This window comes from Aspergillus piperis, assembly GCF_003184755.1.
Source record: "Aspergillus piperis CBS 112811 unplaced genomic scaffold BO85scaffold_2, whole genome shotgun sequence".
NCBI lineage: Eukaryota > Fungi > Ascomycota > Eurotiomycetes > Eurotiales > Aspergillaceae > Aspergillus > Aspergillus piperis.
In genome coordinates, this window is record NW_020291592.1 from 1973550 (window position 1) to 1997751 (window position 24202).

Genomic DNA, 24202 nt, shown 5'->3' on the forward strand with positions numbered 1-24202 from the left:
CATGGAGCAAAGCAAAGAAAGTGCTGAGCACCACACAGACCTTCGATGAGTGTGCGTGTGCGATGGTAAACTTCCCATTGAGGGCGTTCGAAGTCAGCGGAACCGCATTCATGATCCAACAGGGAATGATAGATACACCCGCCTCAACAATACCGAGGCTGAGCTCAATAGTACCAGGGGAATGATGGCTATAGGCTCCAAGATTCTTACAAGTTGTATCTATACTCTTACACTGAAGTAATGCGGGTAGTTGGATGCTGTCATATGAAATTGGACATCTCGACATCTCATCCCCACAAGACGTTCGGCCTCATCCGTACTTGAAACCAGGCGGCGTCCTTTTTGAAGACCTTGCTGCCCAGCCAGTCCCAGTCGCCAATAACATACTGGGCAATACCTGCCCGGAACAGAATCACATTGGTCTGCTTCGTCGGGTGGAGGAAGATTTTCAAATGCGCCGGTCAACTGACTGACTCATTACAGCAGCACCTGCTACACGAGTCTACTGTGCGAGTCGGCACTGGGATAGCCAACTTGGCCAATCCCACCGACCCACGGCAGAGGACTTGCGTAACAAACATAGTCACTGCAGCAATTGTTCGCGTTTTGCCCGTACCAGGAGGACCACACACAAGAGATAGAGTGGGTAAGCAACTGGATATTTGCCTGCCTCATCTTGAGATTGAATTCAACAAATGAATTCATCATGGAATATAAGAATGATGATGTTGGCTATCGTGGGCTCAATCCATTAAGTTGTTAACGAGACAAGCATGGCGCCGATGATCCGTCTAATGGACATTAGTGTCTCGGAATCCCAAAGCAGGGGAACCTTCTGCGTCCGCCGGCTCCGCCTGCTCCTCTTGATCCTTGTGGTCATCATGTCTGGATCTGGGTAGAGTGGATGCCGGACGATTTTCACGGCTCGGGAAATTTAATCGGTGGCTCTCCACGACCATTTCATCCCACGATTCTTCCTCCGGGTCGTCTTCCTCCGTTTCACTCTCTACTTCTTCCTCATTGTCTTCATCCGTGGCTTCGGCCTGCAGCGCATCGGGGTCTCGGAGATCGAATTCTTCATCAGTTACGTCGGCGGCACCACTGAGAGCAAGAACTCTATGGAGCGCCCAATGCATACTGAGCAGTTCGAATGACGGGAGAGGATGACCGACCGGGTCGTCAGTCTTAAAAGTGAGAATATCCCCAGAGCGTAGGGCTTTCTCGGTTTCAATGTTGAACAGCTTCGCATTTAGTTGGCCTTCCACCCTTATAGAGGACCGGCAGCCATCGGGGAAAGGACTCGGGACATCTCTGGACGACATAGCGTCAGAAAACTTGTTAATCGGCATCCAGAAAAATTTCACCTTGAGAACCTTCTCATCCTCGCTGATCGACAAGGGATTTAGAGCAAATCGCGCTGTTTCCCAGAGTTTATGGGCGAGGTTGGACAAGCACATCAAGTTGGAACAGGTCTCCGTGCCACTAGGGCCTAAGACCCGTTCTTTCCATTTGGCTATCTTCTCTTCACTCCAGTACGTTTGCAAGCTTCCCCAGAATAAGTCAAGTTCCGTCTTGTTCCTCTGACCGAGGCTGTAGGGGAAAATATGTGCAACCTCTAGCGGTTCACGGTACCCGGTGAGGATACAAGCGTTCTGGTCTCGTTCCTTACACTTCGATATGGGATTAGAAACTGACATGGCCATCTTGTTTGGTTCGGTATGTGAATTCAACTCACCAGTTTCTTGGCTAATCTGCTACGGCGTGCCGATGGTTTCGCTATTTCTTGACGATCTTCTGCCGTAGGACGGGTGTTGCCAGCGAGGATGGGAATCCTGGACGCGGTTTCTGTAGTACGCTGGCGCTTCTTTGGAGTTCCTTCAATGTCTGGTTCTTCTGCGCCCTCTTCAGAAGCAAGTGAGCTTCTACGCCGGCACTTCCCTAGTGCTGCATTAGCTCGTACCTATTTGGATGACCGGTTACATCACTTACAGAACATTATCATGTCGTGAAGCCACTTGCTTTGGGTAAAGTTATGTGCCACAGAATGCGGACCCAACCGCGACGCTCCACAGTTTTTGAGATACTCCTTCAGGACTTCCAGATCTGCAAACCAAAGGAGAGCCCATCCTGTTGAAGGGAGACTATGATTTCCGACATAGACGGACAGCTGGGCAATGATTTTGCGCCGCTCTGGGTCGAGGAGCTCGTCTGCAGGTCCCCTGGAGGCTATTTTGTTGGGCGTAAGTGTCGACATCACAACAAAACTGACACCAGCTTTTGCTGGATACCGCGAGGAAGTTCAAGCAAAAGGGCGAAACGGGTGTGGCTTCAACGACAGGAGGCTAATGGGGGCGAAGCTTGGGAAGGAAAGGGCAGGTGGCAGGAAGAAGGTAAAGGTGGCCAGGAAACAGCCATGGAGGAGTGATGGGAAAGGAACATCATATTAGGCAATCTACTGGAGGATACGTAAGAAGGTTGTATTCACTTGTAAGCTCTAATTCACAGCTACGTAAACTTTGGTAGTATACTCAGTGTCAGATCCATCCGAATCGACGTCGGCCTTGCGTTTGGGATCGGTCTTAGCTTTGGCTTTAGGCTTCGCCATAGCGTCGTTAGTTCGACTCTCTTGTCCGAAACTGAAGGGTGTAGACTGTGTAGATTGCCTTGTGCTGAAAGCACCCATTTGTTCAAGTTCTACATTTGAATGATCACATACTCTTAGTACTTTACTTGTGTTTCCCGCTCACCTCACCTTCAACTCACTTCCTCACCATAGTACCTTTCCACTCCATTTTGACCTCACCTCTTCATCCCACAACTTTACGCCCTCCCAACCGACACCTTGACCGATATCCTCTCTCTGGAGGCGAGGGTCAGGCTTTAGCCCCCCGAGGGTGCATACCTCGGCATCAAAGGGGACCGGATTACAACATCCGCCAACTCTATTCGCACATTGGTCAAAAATGATTACAATATCTGACACATCTGACAACTACAGCTGCCTTAGATATTTCATAGTAAATCGACACTGAATTAGACACAGCAACAAACCTCATGTCAGAACCAACAATTCATCTCCCAGAACTGCGGGGTAAACTCACCAACACCCACGGAGTAATACCCGGACCTCGGCGCCATCATCCATCGTCCATCCCCTGCATACTTCCATAGCGTTTAGTAAACAAACTCTGATAACCGAGCAAATGCCCATACTTCAAATAAATCAGAGTATATAAGCAATACAGCAAGACAAGAGGAGTACTCAATAGCAGTACCATCTCAACAATTAGCTCCAACCATCATCCCATCCTCATCAACCAACACAATTCATCATAAACCATAGTTAACTATTATCAACATGTCCATCACCCTCCCCCCATCCTACGAATCCCACCCAACAAGCCACATCAAACTCTCCCACCACCCACCCAACACCCCCTCCCCGACCCCCGTCATCATCATCACTCTCAACCGGCCCGACAAACGCAATGCCTTCACCTCCACCATGGCCCAAGAGCTCGAATGGGCCTTCACCACCCTGGACCGCGATCCCCGCGTGAAAGTAATCATCCTGACCGGTAGCGGAGATACATTCTGCGCTGGAGCAGATCTCGAAATTGGATTTAGTGTAGGCGAGAAGGGGAAGGAGAAGTTGAACTTGCGTGATTATCGCGATAGGTGGGATACTACCTACTTACCCTCTATACTTACTTCTGTCCATGGACAAACTTCTACACACACACAACTACTATTGATATATATATAACCACCAACAAATACTAACTATGGGAGGATCACTGCAGTGGCGGCCGCGTCGCCCTCTCCATCCACCGCTGCCGCAAGCCCACCATCGCCGCGATGCAAGGCTCCGCCGTAGGAGTCGGCATGACCATGACTCTTCCTGCTGCTATTCGGTGTGTCCACACCCCCCAACCCCCCTCAGCATGATCCCTCCTACGCAAAGTCCTAACCTAACAATGGTATAGAATCGCCCACACCCCCAGCAAATACGGCTTCGTCTTCGCCCGCCGCGGCATCACCATGGAATCCTGCTCCAGCTACCTCCTCCCCCGACTAATCGGGTACTCGCGCGCCATGTACCTCGTCTCCACGGGGGCAGTGTACCCGCCCACGTCACCGCACTTCGGGGGTCTCTTTGCCGAGACATTTCCCACTAAGGAAGGGGTTATGAAGCGGGCGGTGGAGTTGGCGAGTGAGATGGCTCAGCTGGTGAGTCCCATGGCCGGGGCGTTGAATCGGGCGTTGATGTGGAGGGCGCCGGCGAGTGTCGAGGAGGCGCATTTGCTGGAGTCGAGGGTTTTGGGTCATATGTTTGCTTCTAAGTAAGTCTTTTTTTTTTATCTTGTTTTTGGGGGGTAGTAGGGGAATATTGCTGACGAGTGGATGGTGTAGGGATCAGAAGGAGGGTGTTGGGGCGTTCTTTGAGAAGAGGAAGCCCGAGTTCAAGTGTGATTTGGATGTGGATGGGCCGGGGAATTATCCTTGGTGGGCGGAGATGGATATTGATCCGAGGGGGGAGGTTGAGTATAAGTCAAAGCTGTAAGAGTGGAGACGACTAGGATATAGATATAGCGAAGAAGTGAACATATTCAATAATCATTTTAAATCGCTCACTGATATGAATATTCGTACAAATAGGAGAAAAAAAAAGAGAACTTAATCACAGTTCTCTAGAATGCCATAATAACACTCACTCAAAAGAAACAGGCATCCCATGCAAAACAGAACCACTGACTAACTTTAAACAATGAAATGACGTCTCTTGCGGTTATACGCCCGCTGATCCTTCAACCACTGGCGATAACCCTGCACACTACCGATCTTCTCACCATAGTAATCAGGCACGGGGTTAGCAATGGAGTTGGACGACGGGTCGACACGGAAGCGTCTAATCCGATCGAAGAATTCCTTCTCTTTCTACACAAAACAATCCATTATCAGCATTCCAAACTTCAGGAATAAACTTAAGCAAGCAAGGAAGGAAGGAAACTTACCACCATAACAGCAGGCTTATATCTCCGATAAACCAACCCCCAAACAGCATTCCCCACAAACGGACCAACAAGCCAACCCGCCGCACCGCACGCCGCCGTCGCCATACCCAGCACCACAAACGGATCCAGACCCATGACCTGCGCGCCAAGGGACTCCAGATCCTGCGTCGAGAGAACCTGCACGCCAATGACCGTGGTGAACAGGGAGCTCACGATCGACGAGGCAAGCGAGTACCGGCGACGGCTAGCGCGGAGCTTGAAGAACGAGTCCCAGTCGAGACGGACGGCTTCGCTTTTGGCAGCGGCGGCGGAGGAGGAGTTGGCGCGGCAGAGGACCAGAGAGGTGGGGAGCTGCGTTGTCGTCGAGGGACGCAGAGCTGTAGTGGTCTTCAGGGTGTGGGTGCTGCGGACTCGCATGGAGGAGGAGTTGGTGCTTGCGGTCCGGGCTTGAGTGAGCGCTTGATACAACGGGTTGGTGCAGCTGCTGGGATGGGCGAAGGGGCCCAGCGTCTTGGAGGTGAGGCGTCCGCTCAGCATAGCGGTACGCATCCCGTTGATCGAGGGGGCGTGCATGGTGGATGGATGTTGGGTTGGGAGTGGTAGGATGTTGTGGTGATGGTGGTTTGATTGATTCGTTCTGAAGTTCGGCGGGTGAAGCTGGGGATTATGTAAGCGGGTCTGAGGCATGACCTCATTGGGAGATGCCGCGGTAAATATGGACTATACAGGGGCAGTGCTTGTTTGGAGTGATGAGTGTGCTCAATGGCTGCAATTGCCTTGGATGTAGTTTGGGTAATATGTTAGATTATTTGGGCGGATTATAGCATTTTTGGTAGGATCTATCGGAGGATCTTGGGCTCTTGAGGAAAATACTCAATTGGGGAGTAACATGCTAGACAAGATGACTAGTCAAACATAGCAGTACAGAGTAAATCTACTGCTCTCGGTTTTTACCAAGCACTATGATGGCTAATGGATCGTTTGCCTGTACAACATAATATGGCATGGACTATTCTATACTCCAACGTTCAAGGCATTGCCAAAGTTTGAGCAAATCAACAACGCTGTGAAGCGGATAAAGAATTTGCATGTCAGGATTAGGTGTACAAATGATTATCCCACCATGTTGCATTTCCATCACCAAGCCAATTGGTGGTGCGATGTAAAAGAGAAATCTGCCTGGTTGTGATCGGTAGATCTGGGAGTGAAATAAGGGCCGAAAATGAAGATTGCGATCTTGACATTGAATAAGAAGCGTACTGAGACCGTTACCAGGGGATCAGGGTAGTTTTCAGAATGAAGAGGGGCCGAAATTTCCAGAATTGAAGAAGGTTGTATAGGCTGATTGTTTGGCAGGCACTATTTCTGTTATGTAATTTGCTCTTGGTGTTGAATGAGCTCGGCTAAAGAGTGCGGGGTTCAGAACGCTTTGCGGGGTATCGAGCCTAATAGGTGAAAATGATGCATAATGTTGCACAGTATAATTCCGGAATAAGAACATCTCGTGTATATCGAATCAATTGGCTGAAGTGTTATATGCTGGTAGTATATATCGTCTCATCTATACTGTGGTGTTGACTATATCTCGCCTAGATCGAGTAGGCCCACCGCTATACTCTGCAACTCAAGATGTATGATTAAATATTGCCGTTGCTTTTGATAGCTCCAGGGCGAGACTGGGCTTTGGCGCTCGTTCCGTATCCGTTCACGCGGCCATAGAGCCATTTGAGAGTTCCCGTGCTTAGCGCCATTGTAACGGCGCTTAGGGCAAAGAGTCCAATGCGACCCTCGAATCCTACAGCCTCAAAAATTGGGTAAGGATACCTGTGCAGTCAGTGAGCTGTACTTCCATAGAAGCGAATACAAGACATACCATCCATTGTATTGGAAGCATCGTTCGATCCAGAACCAGTATCCAAAAGCGATGGTGCTGGACAGAGCCAGTGCAGGAAGAACAGTAATAGTCCAAGGAGGTGAAAGAAAAAGAAGGTCAATCAGTAGAACGATAGACGGTATAGCATGGAAGCCGACGTCTTGGTCGCAATATTAGCAAGCTTCCTTCAAGCGATACGAGTCCGACTTACCGGCATGCATGGGAAGTATCACCCAATCAGGAACAACCAGACGCTTATCAATCTGTTGAACAGTTAGGGGGAATTACAATCGTCCATGAAGAAATGAATTACCAAACGGATCCCCCAATATAGGATGCTGATCAACACTTCCATTGGAGCGCTGCAGACAGAAAGAAGGTTCTTGACTAAAAATAGCCGAGCCGATAACGTCATATCCGCCAGCAGACCGGCGGTAAAGGTGAGCGTGGCCAGCGTCAGCCCAATGACCGTCAGGTACTGGAAATGCCAACCATATGCTTCATTACTGCCATGAAGGTCAATGACATCTTTGGTTACCCCAGAGCAAGGACATGGGATACTTACGCCACATTGGGGTTCTCGTGCATGCTAGAGAACAGCTGGTTAGTGGGCGGGCCGAGCACGGGGAGCACGAGCTGTAACGGACTCAACATACTACTTGAACGAGAAGAAGAAGCTGGCTAGACCTAGAGACTGCCATGGGAACAAACATCAGCCCAAGGAACGAGGGACCGACTCGGGGAAGTGCTCACATGAACCAAGGCCGAGAAGCCTCTGGACGGGCTGGACAGGCGCTGCAGGGGATGTTGCCGCTGAAGCGACTGAATTGTTCCAGAAGACGCCATACTGGAAGCGGGATAGAGGTAGAAACTGAAGGAGTTTCAATTAATTAGGACGACACTCGGTTACAACCCGGAAGCTTGCAATCACTGCCGAAGAGGCATGAAATGAATAAGAGAGATAGGGATCTCACTAATGCAATGATCTAAAGAGCTGGCTAGGATGCCCGGCTATTCCGGGGAGGCCTTAGTAACCGGGGGCAGCTAAGCCTGACGGGGTAAAGCTGGGCGCAGCTGAACTGGACAGACCGCCGCGAACCGGAGAAACCCGCCGCCCGGACCAGCTGGGCCTTGGCTTATCAGGCCGGTCTGATTGATGGAGACGGCCGATGGTCTCCCCCCCACTGACTGGTTATCGGGTGGGCTTCATGACTGTTGACTGGCTTGTCTTCTCCGCCCGTCTCGTGTAGCATGTATCTTGGTTCGGTGATTACTTCCACACCTCCCTTTCCTTTCTTCTTCACTCCAAAAGTCCCTAAAATTTTGCTGGCTTTTGCTTCTTATCCTGGACAACAATAGCGTCACCCTATACCCCCTAATTCTTGGCTACACTTCAGTTTACAACGGCGTCGATCGACTAGTAGGGTTGCTGTTAAACCACATAGATTACCGTGGATTCTTCCCCACACCCCGATGAGTACGAACAACGGGTGTGGGTGTCTTGTCGATTATCGTTTCTTATCGTCTTGGGTGAAACGCCCTACACGCAGGAAAAAAGCCTTCTTCAGTCTCTTGTCTAGATCGTGATCGCTGTCTCGGTCTGTATGGCGATCTTACTCTGCAAGGTAGATCGGAACCATCTCAGATTCCGGACCATTTATCGCTGTGGTCGCGATTGCTGTTTGTCGGATTTAATCCCTCAGCCAGATCGGGTGTGAACTTCCATGCCTCGCCCCAGAAGACCCGGCGCGCCAGAGCCGAAACGACGATCCCGTAAGGGCTGCTGGTGAGTTTGCGGAGTACCTTGGATATAAATCTTTAAACTAACAATTCCCAGGCCGTGCAAAGCCCGAAAGGTGAAATGGTTTGTCTATACCCTCATCTCATCTTTTGCTACTAAAACCGCTCTTCACGGATAGCACCATGTTATTGGGTTTTGGTGTTGATGATGAAGCTAATTTCATGCAGTGGAGAGGAGAAGCCGTCGTGCCTCAACTGCCGACGCCAGAATGAACCATGTGACTATAGCATCAGGTTGAATTGGGGCGGGAGGACACGGAGAAAATCTTCTGTAGACTCCCCCAGCTCTCAGTCCAGTAGTCCACCGGGCCACTATGCCACCTTCAGTTTCTCGCCATCGAACCAATACCATCCGGATGCCCCGAGTCCAGTCCAGCCATACACACCCTTTTCCATGCGAGACGGAACGACTGTGCCAGATCAAGCTGCAGGGGACTTGCTATGGGATGTCGGACTTGCAGGGGGAATGGAAATAGGAACATCCACAACCAGTCCTAAAGGATTACATGATATCCTCCATGAAACTCCGACTGCCTTTGGCCAGTTAAATAATGAATCCAACTGTACAAATGGCAAGACCTCTGTAGACATGGGGGCTACGTCGCAAGATCAAGAAGCGACCTCCCCATGGCCAGATTTGTCCCCCGATTTAGCCACATCCTCGTCGAGCGAGACCCTGCTCGCTTTCTCCCCGCCTGTGCCTTCATCGCTGGACACCATCTCATACCCATCGCCTGCAGATACGAACTCGACTATCGGTTCATTCGCGGCTTTTAACTTTTCCTCTGCCACGATATCGAGGCCCATCTCGTTCCTCCGACATACATCGGACCTCCATCATTCCCCGCCCGACTCCAATCACATGCCCGAATCTCGTACCGAGTTTTCTAGCTATTCCTCGTCTACAGATGTGATGAGTATCTATGCAGATTTCCAGTCACATGCGTCATCTTCTGCTCAGAATGCGGCATCGCCAGGGTCGGCAGAAGCAAGTTTGCTTTCGTCAGGATTGGCTCACGGGGCCCCAGCGCTGCAGGCGGGTCCAGCCGTCCATACGGAGAACTTCTTCAGCAAGATCATGAACGATCCTCTGCATCCTGATAGCCAATCCGATAGGGTGTATTCTCGCACAGGATACGTCTCCCATGCTGCTGACCGTGCAGGCCAGAGCCTATCGGAACCGGAGGATGTTTCCATGTCGGAAAAGAGATGGCAAGCTTATCTGACCAGGGTCACGGACAATTACGGGTTGGATTGCGGGCGCCCGGATCTCGATCTCAACAAGAACGACGATCATTCCGCCATTGACATCAACTACGCTTTGGATTTGATTAACTCGGACAGTCGACCTTCCGCTTCGAACTCGGAAGGTTTGCATACAGAGAATGCAAAGTACGATGGATCTGACTGCAACAAGAGTAGCTACTATGCATCGCCGGTACCAATCAATATACCGCGGTATCTTTCGCCGTTGCCACCGTCACTCGTGAAGACACCAATTAACTTGATGTATTTCCACCACTTTCTCAACCATACCGGTCGCATGCTGGTCCCTCATGATTGCGAAAATAACCCGTTCATCTCGGTGTTACCGACCAGTACGTACCATTAGATAACTTTACTTAGCGCGTTTACTGACATGAACTGATTAGTGGCAATTGGCGACTCTAATCTTCTAAATCTGATGCTGGCATATTCCGCTAGTCATCGGGCGCGGTATCTGGGCCATCCTGAGCCCGCAACCCGAATTGCACACTGGGTGAGCAATGTCTTTCCCACTCTGCGCTTGGCGCTTGAGGATCCTCGTGAGAAGGTGACCGACAGTCATCTTGCGACTGCCATCATGCTTCTTTCTCTGAAAATCATATCTCCCAGCACGTTTGAAGTGCCCATAACATGGCAAAGTCACTTGAAGCTAGCTCGGGATCTGTATCTGGCACGACAAGAGCAGATGTCATACCCTGGAAATCGTGTCGGCGCATTTCTCACGCGCTGGCTGGGATACATCGATCTCATGGGCGCTCTATCATGCCGGGAAAGTGGACCACCACTGTCTGCATATCAATCTGTTCTGGCGGTCTGCTCTGATGCAGGAACACATGGCGAATATTGTGTTGACTGCTTCAGTGGGTTTACGCCCAAGACTGGCTTGTTTCTAATGCAGCTGGGAAGATTGACTCATGAGTGTGACAACGAGCGTTTCGACGAGAACGGGGTCTTTCTTCCTGACTGGGAACCATCACCAGGTGTTGTCTTCGAGGCAGAAGCCTTGATAGCGGATCTTGGCGCTTTGGAAACCTACGCCTATGCTGATGCAGCGCACTTCGGTCCGAGCAAGACCGATTTTCTAGCCACTGACCGGGCCTTTCGTTATGCAGGGCTATTGCACCTTCATCGTCGGGTGCTAAATGCGTCGCCCTTTTCTGAGGCGGTTACGGGGGCCGAAAAAGACCTCTTCAAGGCAATAGGTGACATCCGGCAGAGTGCGTCTGCAGAGGTCGGGGTTTTGTTTCCATTGTTTACTGCGGGCTGCGAAGCTCGGGATGCCGCGCAAAGAGCAGAAATCCAAGACCGCTTTGATTTTCTCGAAAGAACAGGAATGAAACAGGTGAGTGGGTGGCTATTTAACCAGTAAACATATCTGACTTTGTCCCTAGATGCAAAGCGCTCGTACGCTGATGCAGCGATGCTGGTCCGAAGACTTACCGTGGATCGCATTGGCTCAGGGCGAATTTCTAGGGTAGCCAGGCAGGTAGAGTTATTCTGTACATCATTCTTGCTCATAAGCCATTGCTACTGGGTGAAGTGCATGTATTGTATCTGTACCTGCATGGTGCGTCACGCTGACTGCGTTTATCTCATATATGAAGCGAACGCAGACAGCAGGCCTGACTTCACTGAACATACGATGTACATATTCAGAGGCCGTTAAGGGATGGTCATTTGTAGAAGCTGTTGGTCTTTGAGCCGCCCATCACAAGTGTCGTAGTACCACCACCACCCAAGGCACGTTGTATACTCAGAAAAAGTGATTGTCTGTCTTTTTGCACGAATGGCCACACGAGGATTTCAGATTTCTCTCTAGTAGATGATTCTACCTTTCCTTGAAGCGAGATCTATTTGACCTCACTCTACCCTCCGCATACTATGTCTTAGTAGCAAATCTGCTAGGAATCCTACAACTATATAAAGGCCATTATTTACTCTATCCCCTTCTAATGTTCATAATTCTCTCTTCCACAGACCTCGGTAGCGATCTGCGAAATATTCTCTATAACGGCCATTAATACTCTGACTTCTTCCACCCAACACAATTCTCTTGGTCTCGCATCGATAACCTTGACACCTAACAAAAAGAGAGGTTGCCTAGTGACGGAGCACGCCACTAAGCTGTGACGTGAAGAACTTCACCAAACGCCCACTACCAGCGCCACTTCCCAAAATGGAAGGGTGCCCCTCCCAGCCACACCAGGATGGTCCTCAGAGTGACTCCATTCTAGTCCTGATACTTATAACCATAGTGTTTCTTTGCTTTGTGGTCTATCGCATAGAATCTTATGTATTCCTAATGCTTCAGACGTGCGAGCGGAAAGACATGGCTCACAAGAAGGACAAGAATAGTCTGCAGCTGGAGCGGACCGCGCTGGCTCCAGTGAATCCTTGTGCTCAGAATACTGCTCCGCTCTCCAGTCTTCTGGACAGCGGACTGGACGACATCAAAGTCCCCAGCCTGCAGCCATTGTCACCTATCAAAACGCCTTCTGTTGTGCGGATCACAATTCAAAAGGACCCTACACAGAGAGCGACGAGCTTGCTCATAGACCAGCACGTCGACAATCTGTCTATTCCCGTGCTGGAACCCCAGAGAGTGAGTCCGCGTTCAAATTCCACTACCACTATAACCCAAGTTCGACCTCCATGGTTAACCCGTCTGGTGTGCGTCAAGAAACCGCCGTTCGTCACCATGAAAACACCAGTGCTCGTGCCGTGGGATGGCACCATCAAATGGGCTATCCGAGGATCCAGTGTTTTTGAGACTACGGATGAAGAACTCGACGCGTTGTTATACCGCCCGAATATTGTCAGCAAGGAATCTCCAACTGAGCTCTGGATGTTCCAGTTTGGCTTGCGCTATATCCCCGCTGAAGGTGACAGAGATGTACACCGCGCCGTCACTATTGAGAATCTACCATCAGATGTGACCCTGCAGCAACTCTTACCTCTAATTACCGGCGAAATCTACTCAGCGCACTTCCTCGATACTGTATCTATCACGGGGTCAAACACCGCTTTCATCGTCTTCGTTACCCAGGCAGATACTGTTGACTTTCTCAAAAATTCCGGCGGTAGTCTTGCCCTGAGGGCGACACAGGCTAAAGTGACCCTAGTCCCGACTCCAACTTATCCTATGGCGGCGAGTATGGCACGGCTGGTTTTCAAAGAAGGTCATACGCGGTGTGTCTGCATATCTGGTGTGCGAGATACTCTGAAGGGGGAGATTCGCCGGGTCTTGGGCCGGTCGCCGTTTTTAGAATATCTCGAACGGATCGAGGACGGACAGGTGCTCGGGGATGTCTATGCTCGGTTTCACTCAATCAAGGGGGCCACTGCCGCCTATAAGCTTTTGAAGAGCCATCCGAGCTTCCAAAAGTGTAAACTCCGGTTTCTGGCAGCAAGACCTTTGGCGCGGCAACCTCGAATCGGAATCTGGGATTGAAGAGCAGTCTCGTCTTTCCGCACGTCTGTACAGTAGCTAGCCTTTATATCGTTTCATTACTGGCGTTAATGGAGATCTTTCAGCAGTAACCGGGACTTGGTAAGCAAGTAAGCAATGCCTAGAATTTCCCCGCATGGGGGCGGGTCTCCAGCATTCCTAGCCGAGCTCCCCCCGGCTTTGACCCATCCACAGTAACCATCGCATCATCCATTGCCATTGATCCGCGGGTACACTACTCAAGACAACATACCTTCTCCGATGTCATTACTCGAGCTGAATACGGAAGGGAACTTGATCGCCGTGCTAGCGCATTCCACGGTAACACACACATACCCGACTCAGACATGGTAGTCCTTGCTTCATCCTGTGCAGACTTCCAACGCGGGGAACAACCCTTCGTTTGGGCCCGACTAACTTTTGGGTTCCTCCTCCAGTTATCTCGGGCCAATCGTTCTCACGCTCACCCTTGGCGATCATTATGATGGGTTTCTCATTGGCTCCGTGGGCGCTGATCGGTCTGTCTATCCTCGCTTCTTGACCCTAGATCCTTCGCGAAGAGCATCGTCATTCAGCGCAGCTACGCTCATGATGGGATTACCAATTGCCGGAAGCCCACCCTTTAAAACGCTACTGGTGCCTCCCCTCCTCCCTTCACTGCTCCTCTCAAGTGATTTCTTTTCGCTCCTCAACCTCCATCTCTCCCAGTGCCACACAACATCACAATGGCGCAGGTCGACGAGAAACCAGCGATACACAGTTCCTCCCGTGGTATGGTGGATACCGAAAAAGCCACTACAGTTCACGGTTTGCCAGAGGAGTCGCAACTGGATTTCCTTGATGACCCAGATGAAGGCTTGAGTGAGGAGGAAAGGGCGAAGATCGTGAGTAACCCGCCCTGGTCAATACTAACAGGGATATTGAGCTGGACTAATGCAATTACCAGGATCGTGCGTTACTGTGGAAACTTGATTTGCGGCTCATCCCGTGGTTGAGTTTGCTGTACCTGATTTCTTTCTTGGATAGGTATGCACAATTGCTCCAATGACCGTTGGGGAAATTAATGTGGCTTCGATAGAACAAATGTTGGCAATGCCAAGCTCGCTGGTCTCCAAGGGGATTTGCATATGACTAACTCGCAGTACAACGATTCTTTGACCATCTTCTTCGTGTCATACGCGATTTTCGAACCTATCACCAATGTTCTCCTCAAGCGCTGGCGACCTAGCGTGTTCATTCCGATTATAATGGTAGTATGGGTATGGATAATGAGGTCTTACGCAGGTTGATCTGCGCTGATTTGAGACAGGGTATATGCATGACTTGTATGGGTCTCGTACACAACTTCTCTGGGATTATGGCGGTGAGTGTCTGCATACTTATACGAGATTCATAAGATGGAGTTCGCGCGGCGCAATTATTGGCCTGCTGACAGTAGTAGGTGCGATGGTTCCTTGGCCTGGCGGAAGCTGGTCTCTTTCCTGGCGTTGGATACTTCTTATCCTGCTGGTACAAACGATCCGAATTTGGCGTTCGCATGGCCATTTTCTTCTCCGCCGCTGCCCTCGCGGGGTCATTTGGAGGATTGCTCGCGGCTGCGATCGCCCTGATGGATGGCATCGGAGGCAAGGCGGGCTGGTCTTGGATCTTCATTCTTGAGGGTCTACTGACGATCGTCATCGGCGTGCTGTCCGTATGGATGGTCTACGACTTTCCGGACCAGGCCAAATTCTTGTCCGAAGCGGATCGCAAGCGTGTACTGCGTCGTCTGGCGGCTGACAAGCAGGCCAGTGCCGGGTACGAGAAGTTTGAGATGACTTATTTCTGGAGCAGTATGAAGGACTGGAAGACGTATCTCAATGCGATCATCTACATGGGTTCATGCATGCCGCTATATGCATTCTCCCTATTTACCCCGACTATCATCAATGAGCTAGTATGTCCTCTACAAGTTGACTACAGTATACAGTACTAACGGTAATAGGGTTTGTTTGGTACTCCTCTGATTTGATAGGGATCTAACCGGCGCAGGCTATACCGCGATTCAGGCGCAGCTGCTCAGTGTCCCGCCTTATGCCGCGGCAGCTATCGTCACCGTGGCAATCGGTTTTATCGCAGATCGGACCGGCCAACGTGGCATCTGCAACATTGCAGTGTCACTCCTCGGCATCGCTGGGTTCTCCTTGCTTCTTGGGGCCAATTCCGCAGGTGCGCGATATGCAGGGGTATTCCTGGGCGCCATGGGCATTTACCCCGCGATCTCGAACACGATTTCCTGGGCCAGTAACAACGCAGAGGGTATGCATCTCAATGATAGTGGGGAACTATGGCTAACGGTGACAGGTGTATACAAGCGTGGTGTCACGCTAGGTATTGTCATTGGCTGGGGCAACCTGAACGGCGTGGTATCATCTAACATCTACCGCGGCGGCGACGCGCCTCAGTACTATCCGGGTCACGGGGCGGTGCTGGCATATTTGGTGCTGTTCCTGTTTGGTGGATCACTCGTGCAGTATGTTCTCCTCCGACGGGAGAACGCGAAACGCCGTCGGGGAGACCGAGACCACTGGATAGCAGGACTGGAGAGACAGGAGATCGAGAAGCTTGGAGACAAGCGGCCAGACTTTATATACACGCTGTAGCTGTACCAGAATCAATCTACATATTCACCCTCCACAATCTATAATCTCTAAACCCCCTCCCTCACCGTATAATAATTCACAATATCCTGATCCTTCTTCGGCCCCTTAACCACATGTCTACTCGCCCAACTAACCACCTCCCCAATCCCATCCCCACCATCACTATCATCCTCCTCAGTCTTAACCACCCGAAACGCATACGCCGTCCGATACATATCATTAATACAAAGATGATTTCCCCTCGCCGTAACCACCACCGTTTCCAGCTCCCCTCCGGGTATAGTCGCCGCCGGCGGCGGCACCGGCGCACTCACAAACTCCTCCCCCCCATCCTCATCCTCATCCCCACCACTCCCAGATTCATTACTATCAAGAAGAAACTCCATCCCATGAAACAAATAATCCGCGACCTTCTCATCACCCACTTTCACAAACCAGACGGATAGATCATCCTTAACTGTAGATGTAGGTGTAGCTGTAGATGTAGCTGTGGATGAGTTCAACCTCCAGATATAACTCTTCTTCCATTGGAGATTATGTCCGATGTGTGGCGGCAGGGTGCCCGTCTCGGTGTAGAGGAGTTGGCGCTGCGGCGCGGGGGGATCTTGTGTGGTGGTGGTAGTGGTGTCAGGAAGAGAGGTGAAGGATGCGGTGCCGTGCAGGTTGCCGTTGATGTCGTGCGGGTTTGCGCTTTTGAGGACTCGGAGGAGGGTCCAGTTCTTTGTGGGGAGGGAGGTGAAGAGGGTTTGGAGGTTGAGGTTTGGGGGCATGGTTTGGGTTGGAGTTGTCATTGTGGGTGCATGGTATGGTTGTGTGGTGAAGAGAGGGAGAGTGACGGTGACGGAGGAATGGAGGGGAAGAAGGAGAAGGGCGGGTGGAGATGCGGGAGGGTGGATTGTGACCCACTGAGCTAATAGTAGTCTTGGGTTAATACTTAGTAGATCTAGTATTGAGCTATCATCGATAGAGTGAGTTTATTGTCTTTGAAATTTCTCATTGACATTCTTCATTGATAACAAATAATTAAATATCTTATTCAAATGAATGCGTCTTGTTAAGTTGAACGCCCACGTTTTATCGGCTGACCTGGCACCAAATTCTCACAATTCCTGAATTCTACAAAGTCGCTAACAAGATCTCTACTACTCAAGTCTAGGTCTATACTACACAAATTTGACATGCTAATTCGAAGTTACTTACCACTGTCACACACGTATAGTTGTACAGTCTGCGGTATCATAATCTAACCTCGTATTCTCTACAGAGTAAACCCACATCGACTCCCTTTCCGGCACGCATTACGAATCCAATGTATGAATCCTGAATGAAGCTGCATATATCGAAGAAAACTTCTGCTCATTATTCTATCTGATTAACTTTTATCTACCCGTAGAGATCACAACGGGACCAACTTTTCCTCTAAACAATCATACACTCATCCACTGATGCAACAACTATCCCAGCAACACCATCTCACATCACCTAGTTGGGCCTAGGCGGATTCTGCGGCTTGTCATCGAGGGGCTTAGGTTGGGGCTTAGGCTTAGGCTGAGGCTTTGGTTGAGGTTTTGGCTGAGGATTCTTTGGAGGCTTCGGTCCATCATTGCGCTTCTGTGGGGCATTCGGGTCGTTGGGAAGGGGTCCGTCCTTAGAGGGTTGAGGGATGGGCTTGGGCTGATCATGGGGCTGGGGATCATTCGCAGGCTTGGGAGCGTCGGGTGTGGGCTCATCATAAGGAGGCTCTGGGCCGTCACGCTTGTTGTTGTGGTGGGGTTTGGGAAGAGGAGCGTTAGGAGGAGGGTTATGGTGGTGGTGAGGTTGGATATCAGTAGGGCCTGAGGCTGTTAGCTTAAGGGTAACTATGTCAGATTGTTGCAGGACATACGTGGAGCAGGAGGAGCCGCGACAACCAGGCCGGCTACCATCAAGGTAGAGAGAACTGCAGAGAACTTCATTATGAGGATAACAAGTATGAAGAAAAGGTCAAAAAGAGCCGGTCTTCTTTAATTGTGAGTTTGATGTTGCTGAGTCGATAGCCGGGCTTCTCAACGTCCCTTTTATATTTTTCGACACGCATATTCGGAGCATCATCGGCCTCAACAGCCCAGTTCTCAACTACAAACTGGCAGAAAACTTCATCCGGAATTTCCATCCGAAGGCTCTCGTGCTATCTTTGTCTAGACTGAATAAACTTTGCATCTACCAAACCATGGGTTTGATGTATCAGCCCTGCCGTGTTTCAACCTTGCATCGAGTTAGCAGAATTTTAGATAGTATGGTACCAGCGTCTAATACACCCTACGAAAATTTCTACTCGATCACAGTCTTAGTCAAATATGTAACGGCTAACAGTTTCATCTCTGTTCAATCTAGCCTCGCTTCTCTCCGGACATGCCCCAAAATTGGGTCCAGGTACGGTGCCCATGCAATGTTCTTCGGCTTCTCGGGCCGGCAGCGTTCGTCGATCACGAAGCTTAGCGTTTTAGATGTCGATCAGGCTATGGTATACTAAGTTTGTGAGTCGGCGTTCTGATAGGCACACATTGTATGCGTCGCCTACCAGGAAGCTTAAGCATAATTCAGAGCAGTCCCTAACAAAGAGCCATACACGGCAACATTAGCAGTAGTAACTTAGCCTGACTACTGTTTCGCAAACAATATGCACCTACTATCTAACTTTTATATTTCCCCACCATGATTCTAAACTGATACCTCCCAGTCTAAGATCCCGACTACCGGGTAACCTTATATCCAGTCCCTGTACCCTCAGACCAATCCCCAATTCTACCGGTGCAGGGTTTTCCTCATCTGAAACACTCACAGAAATCTATTCAGGCAGTGAGTCTATATTTCTACGCTCATACCATTCATCAATCTAGAACCGAGCAACCGGACATACCTAACAGAATTGGTATATGCCGTGCCCACATAGGGGCCATTACAGCTGGTCTGAAACATAGGAGACTTTATTCACAAAATTACAGAATTTGTTGTGGCGTAAATTATGCGGTTGTAGGTAGTTGTTCATTATACTACCATTAGTATGGTCATTGCGGATAAGAGAGACACATACTAATGTTCTATTTCGACTTAGTGAATCTCTACCTCACTAGTTAATTTATGATTCATGGTGGTACAAGCAGTGCGGTAGTGTCCTTACTACATCTGCTAGTGAAGAAGTAGCTTAAGTTATGGTCCTTTGCTCCAGCACAAAAGTATAATAGAAACAAGCAAAAAAAATAAAATATCGGATTAAGTAATGCTCTCCGTGATCGGCACTGCGAACCGAACCATGAGTTAAATGAAACTTGGCTATACTTAGCGGGACGGATTGCAAAGTCTGATTGAATAGAGAGAGAAGCGGGAGAAGATACTCGTACGTTTGATGTTGATCATGGCTTAAGTTACTTGGTCAGTTTCTATAGTTCTCGAGCTAGGTTATTGGGGGTACTGATTATTTTTCAGTATAGAGACCTACTTTATAGCATGTATATCAACTCTTTTATTAGGTAGATAGGCAGCCCCTAGCTATCATAGAACAAGCAATAGCATTGCCAGTACCAAATATCCAGCCAATACTATAGTCGACATAAAATATCAAAGAGGCAGAAGAGAAGCCGAAAGCGGTACGTAGTACCACTTAGGTAGGTTGGCTGAGTGTGCTCCAGCCACGTTCCTTAGTAGATAGTAAGAACAGCGGCATGGAACTACTCTGACCGCCATACTTACCGCTCAAAGCGGCAGAACCTAGCGAACCTCGCTGCGAAACCCCCGGATTTAAGCGGATTTAAGACTTTCCAGTTCCCAGAACACTCACCCGGAATCTGTATGTTTTTTGACCGCTTTTGGGCAGGGTGGCAGAAAATGGTCGCCAGCGATGTTGCCTACATTGAAGTTTGAGGGTAGTGGATATCGATGAGCAATATCTATTATTTTGATGGATAGAGTTCAAATCTGCGTGGTTCAATTATTAGATATGGTATGTAGTTGTTTTGTACAGCTTCATTTGTCAGACCTTTGTTGATTATTTCTTAGTAAGAAGTATACAGTCCTAGGCCTCTCTTGTCATATTATCATTTACATGCTCCCTTTTCATGATAATGTCATGATTATGATGGGCGTGATGGGAGTGATACGAGAAATAGAGAGCTTTTACTCTGTTCACCTCGTGGTCGTCTTCAGAAGCCTATTCAGCTATTGCTTGTTGCCCGACCGGAATGCAATTTCCCAATCAACTTGATATCATATGCTCTTGTAGATGAAGTAATATCATCAAATTATGTCGAGATCAGAGCTCAGTATCATCAAATGCGGCCTAATGCTCCATGCTACTAGACGTAGCTCATCGATTAATGCAACATGTGCGGGGATCATGGCGTGCGCAAGAACCCCGCATGCCACCGCCGACGATCCATCTCTCTCTTTCATTCTTGAATCCTCGAAGTCGATCACCGTATCAACAGAGTCGGTCTTTCTATTATAGAACACATCATCCAATCATGTCCTTACAAAAGGTCTATCTGGACCACCTGCTCCTACAATTCAGCAAGGAAGAGTTCGAGTCGCCGTCCAAATGGTTGACTGATCACTTTACCATCATTGAGGGTGGTACTCATGCGGGTAAGATATCAATTGGCCCTTGTTGACTATCGGATAAGATTTTTTGCACATGCTTATACCCGGCAGGTGGTCTGAGTCGCAACAAACTAATCATCTTCCCCGACGGAACTTATCTGGAACTCCTTAACTGGATAACCAAACCTGAAAACTGGAGGGACCGACCGGGCGATTTTGCGCTTACTTCTTTGGCACCTGTCTCGGCCGAAGATAACTATGACTGTATAGTCAAAGCGCTGGATACCATCTCTGATGACAGCTTGGGGGTGACGTACTCGCAGCCGATCGACGGAGGACGTCAGACACCCAGTGGGGTTGATATCCGTTGGAAGCTACTGAAGGCACGTTATTCCGATACGCAATCAACTACGCCAGATCTCCATCCTCGAGGCCGCACAGATGCACCCTTCTTCTGCCATGATGTCACGGACAGGGTTCTGCGCGTCCCGTATGATCAGTCTTCTGTCGTTGATCACCCGTCAGGCGCAACGGGGATTGCGGGCATCGAGCTGCTCGTGCCTAAAGATAGACTGCAATCCTATGTGGCCCTTTATACGTGCATAGTGGGAGCATCCCCGCGCATGTCCGCGACCGAAGCGGAGTTCGAGCTCAAAGCGCCAGGTTCCCTAGATTTCTCCGGGGTTCTTCGCATTCGGGCTGCAACATCGGAAAATGATGATCAATATCTGCGGGAGAAAGGGATTGGCATTTCATCTCTGATAATCCGATCGAAAGCTATCGGGGATTTTCGTTTTCCTGTATCAGATTATCTGCATTGAGGTGCTCGTGCTAACCCGTATGTACCAATGCAATGTTGCAATCTATGTCATAAGGTATTAGTCGAAGAGATGGATTATCAACCGATGTATCACTGTACTGCAGTCGCAGATATCAGTCCATTGCAGCAAAATCATGATGTATGCGCATTGCCTGTATCTGATAACTTCATATGGGGTCCTAGTAGGCCATAAGTAGTCCTAAATGCTCTTGCCAGCTGTTCCAGAAACAGGCAGATGCCTGATCGAGCAAGGGATCTGTCATCCTGGCTTTTCCGACCGTATAATGATCTTTTTATAGGTCGCAGATCGATCAGGAGGTACATGGCCCTTGCTTATCATTTCCGCATTAGTAGAAATTGTTCTGGCTTGCTAAAATGCCCGCGGGGCATCTGCTTGAAGTCAGCTGTGTTGCTCACCGCTGGAGTGGTCACTGGGGTGAGCTCGTTCAGCTGCTTCAGCGCATGCTGCGGAGTCGTATCGCTAAAGGTAGCCGTACTTCTACTCCTATCTGCACCGGGTGAGCCACACTGGGTCAGGTCCTGGTGGCGTCATGGACACATTCCTCCCTGCCCCTGGAATGACCGATCAGCCCGGGGATGAAGGAGATCGGTTCCATCCGGCATCCAGAGCGATCCGTGGATCCACGGCTTTTAAACTCAAATCAGAGGAATGTGTCAAACGATATCAACAATGTAAACTTAGAATTCATGTCAAGTAGATGTTAGATTGTTGAGTGGCGAGCAAATCGACCGATAGATTGGGGCGATTTCAGAGATACATCAGTCATCCAAGGAGGCGACTAAAGTCAATAACTCTGAGACACTTCCCCAGGATTACACCCTCGCAATAACCCTGGATGTGAAGGTATCACGGCACCGTTGCATTGTGGGGCTTGGAACCAGGCGCCCCAGATTATTGGGAATAGTGTGCTGCAGAAGATACCCACAGGTCAGTTTGACAGGGCAACAGCCACGGATTCGGGACGACGCATGCGGCGAGGGTTGAGGGGGGAAAGACTGAAAGGGTCCGCGGAAAGCAGGAAGATGTAACGAGGTACTGGTAGGGAGATGGGGACAAGTGGATCCCAGTTGCAGGGTGTTGAGATTTGAGGATGATGAAGATGAAGATCTGGGAAAGTAACAGACGACAGATTCGAGTCAAGAGGGGGGCAAGAAAAGAAGAAAGAATAAGATGTGATGGGGCCCAAATCAGCGAAAAAGGCGTTCAGGGTCCAGACTGCGCGGCCATAGATTAAAATAACCGGCAACTAAACTGGAGGAGGAAAAGAGCATCAGCAAGACTTCGTAAAGGACTCCATTCTTACGCAAACCTGGACTTCGGGCGCAAATGAATTTTCGGCGCTACGCAGTGGGCCTAACCAGGGCGAAGCAGGACTAAGCAGGAATAAGCAGGACTAACCCCCAAGGCAGTAAGCATCATCCGCCCGTGTCTCCTCCGGCCGCAACCGGCCAGGCAATCCTTCCTCACTCAATCTTCCTTTCTCCTCTTCCTGCCCTCCTTTCATAATTATTATTCTATCGTTTCCTTATCCTATCTGGCCCTTTTCGCTCCCTCGCCTATTCCCGCTGTTGTCGAGGGCATCCCATCGGTCCATCTATCCCGTCACTCGTTCGACTCGGTCTCCCACCACTACCACCACTACTCTCAACTGCCACCTTCGCTACGCCCATCCATCGCCAACCATTATATTCTTTCCCTCCCCGCCACCACCACCACCACTCACTCGCCTTGGACTAGATAATTATCGTCATATCATGGTGGGCACCTCCCAGTGAACGATTTCTCTCCCCCCGACGGTCCCCACCGCCCTCCTTTCAGCCGCAAGATACCTCGTCATGGCACGTTGGCCCCAGGCCTTGACCCTCAGCCATGCTGCCAGTTCGACCTCGACCATGCTCTTCTATATCTCCTTGATCTCCATCGCTCTCTCGACCGTCGCTCGCGCTCACACTGTCTCCCTTCTCCCATCTGCCGCCTCGTCCGAGTTCCCCTCATGTGCTTTGACCTGCTCGGTCTTAAAGGAGGCCCAGAATGAGTGTGTGCCTCCCGTCGCCGCCCAGACCGATCATGCGACCTACGTCTCGTGCTTCTGCCAGTCAGCTCTGCTCGACCAGATCCATTTCCCGACCGGGGTCTGCACGGAAAGCTGTCCCAGTGCGTCGGATCGTGCGTTGATCCGGACATGGTATGACGAATTTTGCTCGTCCGAGGACACCCTCGCCGCAAGAGACACCACTACCTCCATTTTCGCGAGAGATTCGCGCTCCCAGACCTGGTAGGTAGCCCCCGCCCCAGTGACCATATGGACCGGCGCAAATGTTAACATACCTAGGTGGACCACCCACTATCAATGGGTGATCATGGTGATTGTCCTGGTGGTCGCGTTTTCCGTCATCACCGTCGTGGGTGTCTGGCTCAAGCGTCGCCATGACCGGAAATACCCTGGCCTCTACCACGCTACCAACACGGCAGGGACGGATAGCGCTCTGTTGGCAGCCCGTCAGCAGGACAACAGTCCCTCGCCTCAACCGGGACCTCCCCCACAGGGCTCGTTCAGGCCCGGCCGATTCGACCCCACGATAAACACCGAGTCGATTGCCAGCAGTTCGCGCACCAATATCACCGCTCCGACGACCCGGCCCGCTCGAAGTTCGTCGCGTCTACAAAAGGCCCAGCCAGTTCCGGAGGGCGATATCGAAATTCGCGAAGTTCGCCGGTGATCTCCGTGCATGATTACGGTT

At 50.2% G+C, this 24202-nt stretch overlaps 11 protein-coding genes across 11 annotated transcripts; 6 read left to right on the plus strand and 5 right to left on the minus strand.

Annotated features, from left to right (window-relative positions):
- Nucleotides 1-675: 675 nt before the first annotated feature.
- On the minus strand, nucleotides 676-2254 carry BO85DRAFT_413106 (uncharacterized protein; the record flags this gene model as incomplete). The annotated part of the gene is made up of 3 exons (XM_025657592.1): nucleotides 676-1513; nucleotides 1732-1938; nucleotides 1990-2254. 3 exons carry the CDS (start codon nucleotides 2252-2254, stop codon nucleotides 792-794), a joined length of 1194 nt encoding a protein of 397 aa, XP_025520050.1. The 3' UTR covers nucleotides 676-791.
- Nucleotides 2255-3197: 943 nt separating this feature from the next.
- On the plus strand, nucleotides 3198-4619 carry BO85DRAFT_389460 (enoyl-CoA hydratase/isomerase family protein). The gene is made up of 4 exons (XM_025656745.1): nucleotides 3198-3678; nucleotides 3804-3914; nucleotides 3987-4343; nucleotides 4414-4619. The coding sequence occupies exons 1-4, from the start codon at nucleotides 3359-3361 to the stop codon at nucleotides 4562-4564; spliced, it is 939 nt and encodes a 312-aa protein (XP_025520051.1). The 5' UTR covers nucleotides 3198-3358; the 3' UTR covers nucleotides 4565-4619.
- Nucleotides 4620-4628: 9 nt separating this feature from the next.
- BO85DRAFT_445556 (presequence translocated-associated motor subunit PAM17) lies at nucleotides 4629-5625 on the minus strand. The gene is made up of 2 exons (XM_025659290.1): nucleotides 5016-5625; nucleotides 4629-4938 (listed from the first exon to the last, which is right to left on the minus strand). The coding sequence occupies exons 1-2, from the start codon at nucleotides 5586-5588 to the stop codon at nucleotides 4762-4764; spliced, it is 750 nt and encodes a 249-aa protein (XP_025520052.1). The 5' UTR covers nucleotides 5589-5625; the 3' UTR covers nucleotides 4629-4761.
- A 1027-nt stretch (nucleotides 5626-6652) lies between these two features.
- BO85DRAFT_363375 (putative integral membrane protein) lies at nucleotides 6653-7734 on the minus strand (the record flags this gene model as incomplete). Its single annotated transcript, XM_025655658.1, has 7 exons — nucleotides 6653-6839; nucleotides 6889-7048; nucleotides 7100-7151; nucleotides 7202-7394; nucleotides 7454-7477; nucleotides 7545-7582; nucleotides 7642-7734. The coding sequence occupies 7 exons, from the start codon at nucleotides 7732-7734 to the stop codon at nucleotides 6653-6655; spliced, it is 747 nt and encodes a 248-aa protein (XP_025520053.1).
- An 838-nt stretch (nucleotides 7735-8572) lies between these two features.
- BO85DRAFT_445559 (Zn(II)2Cys6 transcription factor) lies at nucleotides 8573-11896 on the plus strand. Its single transcript, XM_025659291.1, has 4 exons — nucleotides 8573-8674; nucleotides 8726-10286; nucleotides 10341-11296; nucleotides 11346-11896. Exons 2-4 carry the CDS (start codon nucleotides 8837-8839, stop codon nucleotides 11430-11432), a joined length of 2493 nt encoding a protein of 830 aa, XP_025520054.1. The 5' UTR covers nucleotides 8573-8674; nucleotides 8726-8836; the 3' UTR covers nucleotides 11433-11896.
- A 387-nt stretch (nucleotides 11897-12283) lies between these two features.
- BO85DRAFT_413118 (uncharacterized protein) lies at nucleotides 12284-13492 on the plus strand (the record flags this gene model as incomplete). The annotated part of the gene is made up of 2 exons (XM_025657593.1): nucleotides 12284-12617; nucleotides 12666-13492. The coding sequence occupies 2 exons, from the start codon at nucleotides 12284-12286 to the stop codon at nucleotides 13403-13405; spliced, it is 1074 nt and encodes a 357-aa protein (XP_025520055.1). The 3' UTR covers nucleotides 13406-13492.
- A 635-nt stretch (nucleotides 13493-14127) lies between these two features.
- Nucleotides 14128-16044, plus strand: BO85DRAFT_434766 (allantoate permease family MFS transporter; the record flags this gene model as incomplete). The annotated part of the gene is made up of 8 exons (XM_025658486.1): nucleotides 14128-14286; nucleotides 14349-14428; nucleotides 14481-14661; nucleotides 14712-14765; nucleotides 14844-15338; nucleotide 15387; nucleotides 15434-15700; nucleotides 15746-16044. 8 exons carry the CDS (start codon nucleotides 14128-14130, stop codon nucleotides 16042-16044), a joined length of 1536 nt encoding a protein of 511 aa, XP_025520056.1.
- BO85DRAFT_445563 (uncharacterized protein) lies at nucleotides 15841-16887 on the minus strand. Its single transcript, XM_025659292.1, has one exon. It carries the CDS (start codon nucleotides 16812-16814, stop codon nucleotides 16092-16094), a length of 723 nt encoding a protein of 240 aa, XP_025520057.1. The 5' UTR covers nucleotides 16815-16887; the 3' UTR covers nucleotides 15841-16091.
- A 529-nt stretch (nucleotides 16888-17416) lies between these two features.
- BO85DRAFT_445564 (uncharacterized protein) lies at nucleotides 17417-18040 on the minus strand. The gene is made up of 2 exons (XM_025659293.1): nucleotides 17930-18040; nucleotides 17417-17879 (listed from the first exon to the last, which is right to left on the minus strand). The coding sequence occupies exons 1-2, from the start codon at nucleotides 17997-17999 to the stop codon at nucleotides 17527-17529; spliced, it is 423 nt and encodes a 140-aa protein (XP_025520058.1). The 5' UTR covers nucleotides 18000-18040; the 3' UTR covers nucleotides 17417-17526.
- Nucleotides 18041-20543: 2503 nt separating this feature from the next.
- On the plus strand, nucleotides 20544-21440 carry BO85DRAFT_434769 (uncharacterized protein; the record flags this gene model as incomplete). Its single annotated transcript, XM_025658487.1, has 2 exons — nucleotides 20544-20664; nucleotides 20731-21440. The coding sequence occupies 2 exons, from the start codon at nucleotides 20544-20546 to the stop codon at nucleotides 21438-21440; spliced, it is 831 nt and encodes a 276-aa protein (XP_025520059.1).
- A 1856-nt stretch (nucleotides 21441-23296) lies between these two features.
- Nucleotides 23297-24181, plus strand: BO85DRAFT_434770 (uncharacterized protein; the record flags this gene model as incomplete). Its single annotated transcript, XM_025658488.1, has 2 exons — nucleotides 23297-23736; nucleotides 23794-24181. The coding sequence occupies 2 exons, from the start codon at nucleotides 23297-23299 to the stop codon at nucleotides 24179-24181; spliced, it is 828 nt and encodes a 275-aa protein (XP_025520060.1).
- Nucleotides 24182-24202: the final 21 nt, after the last annotated feature.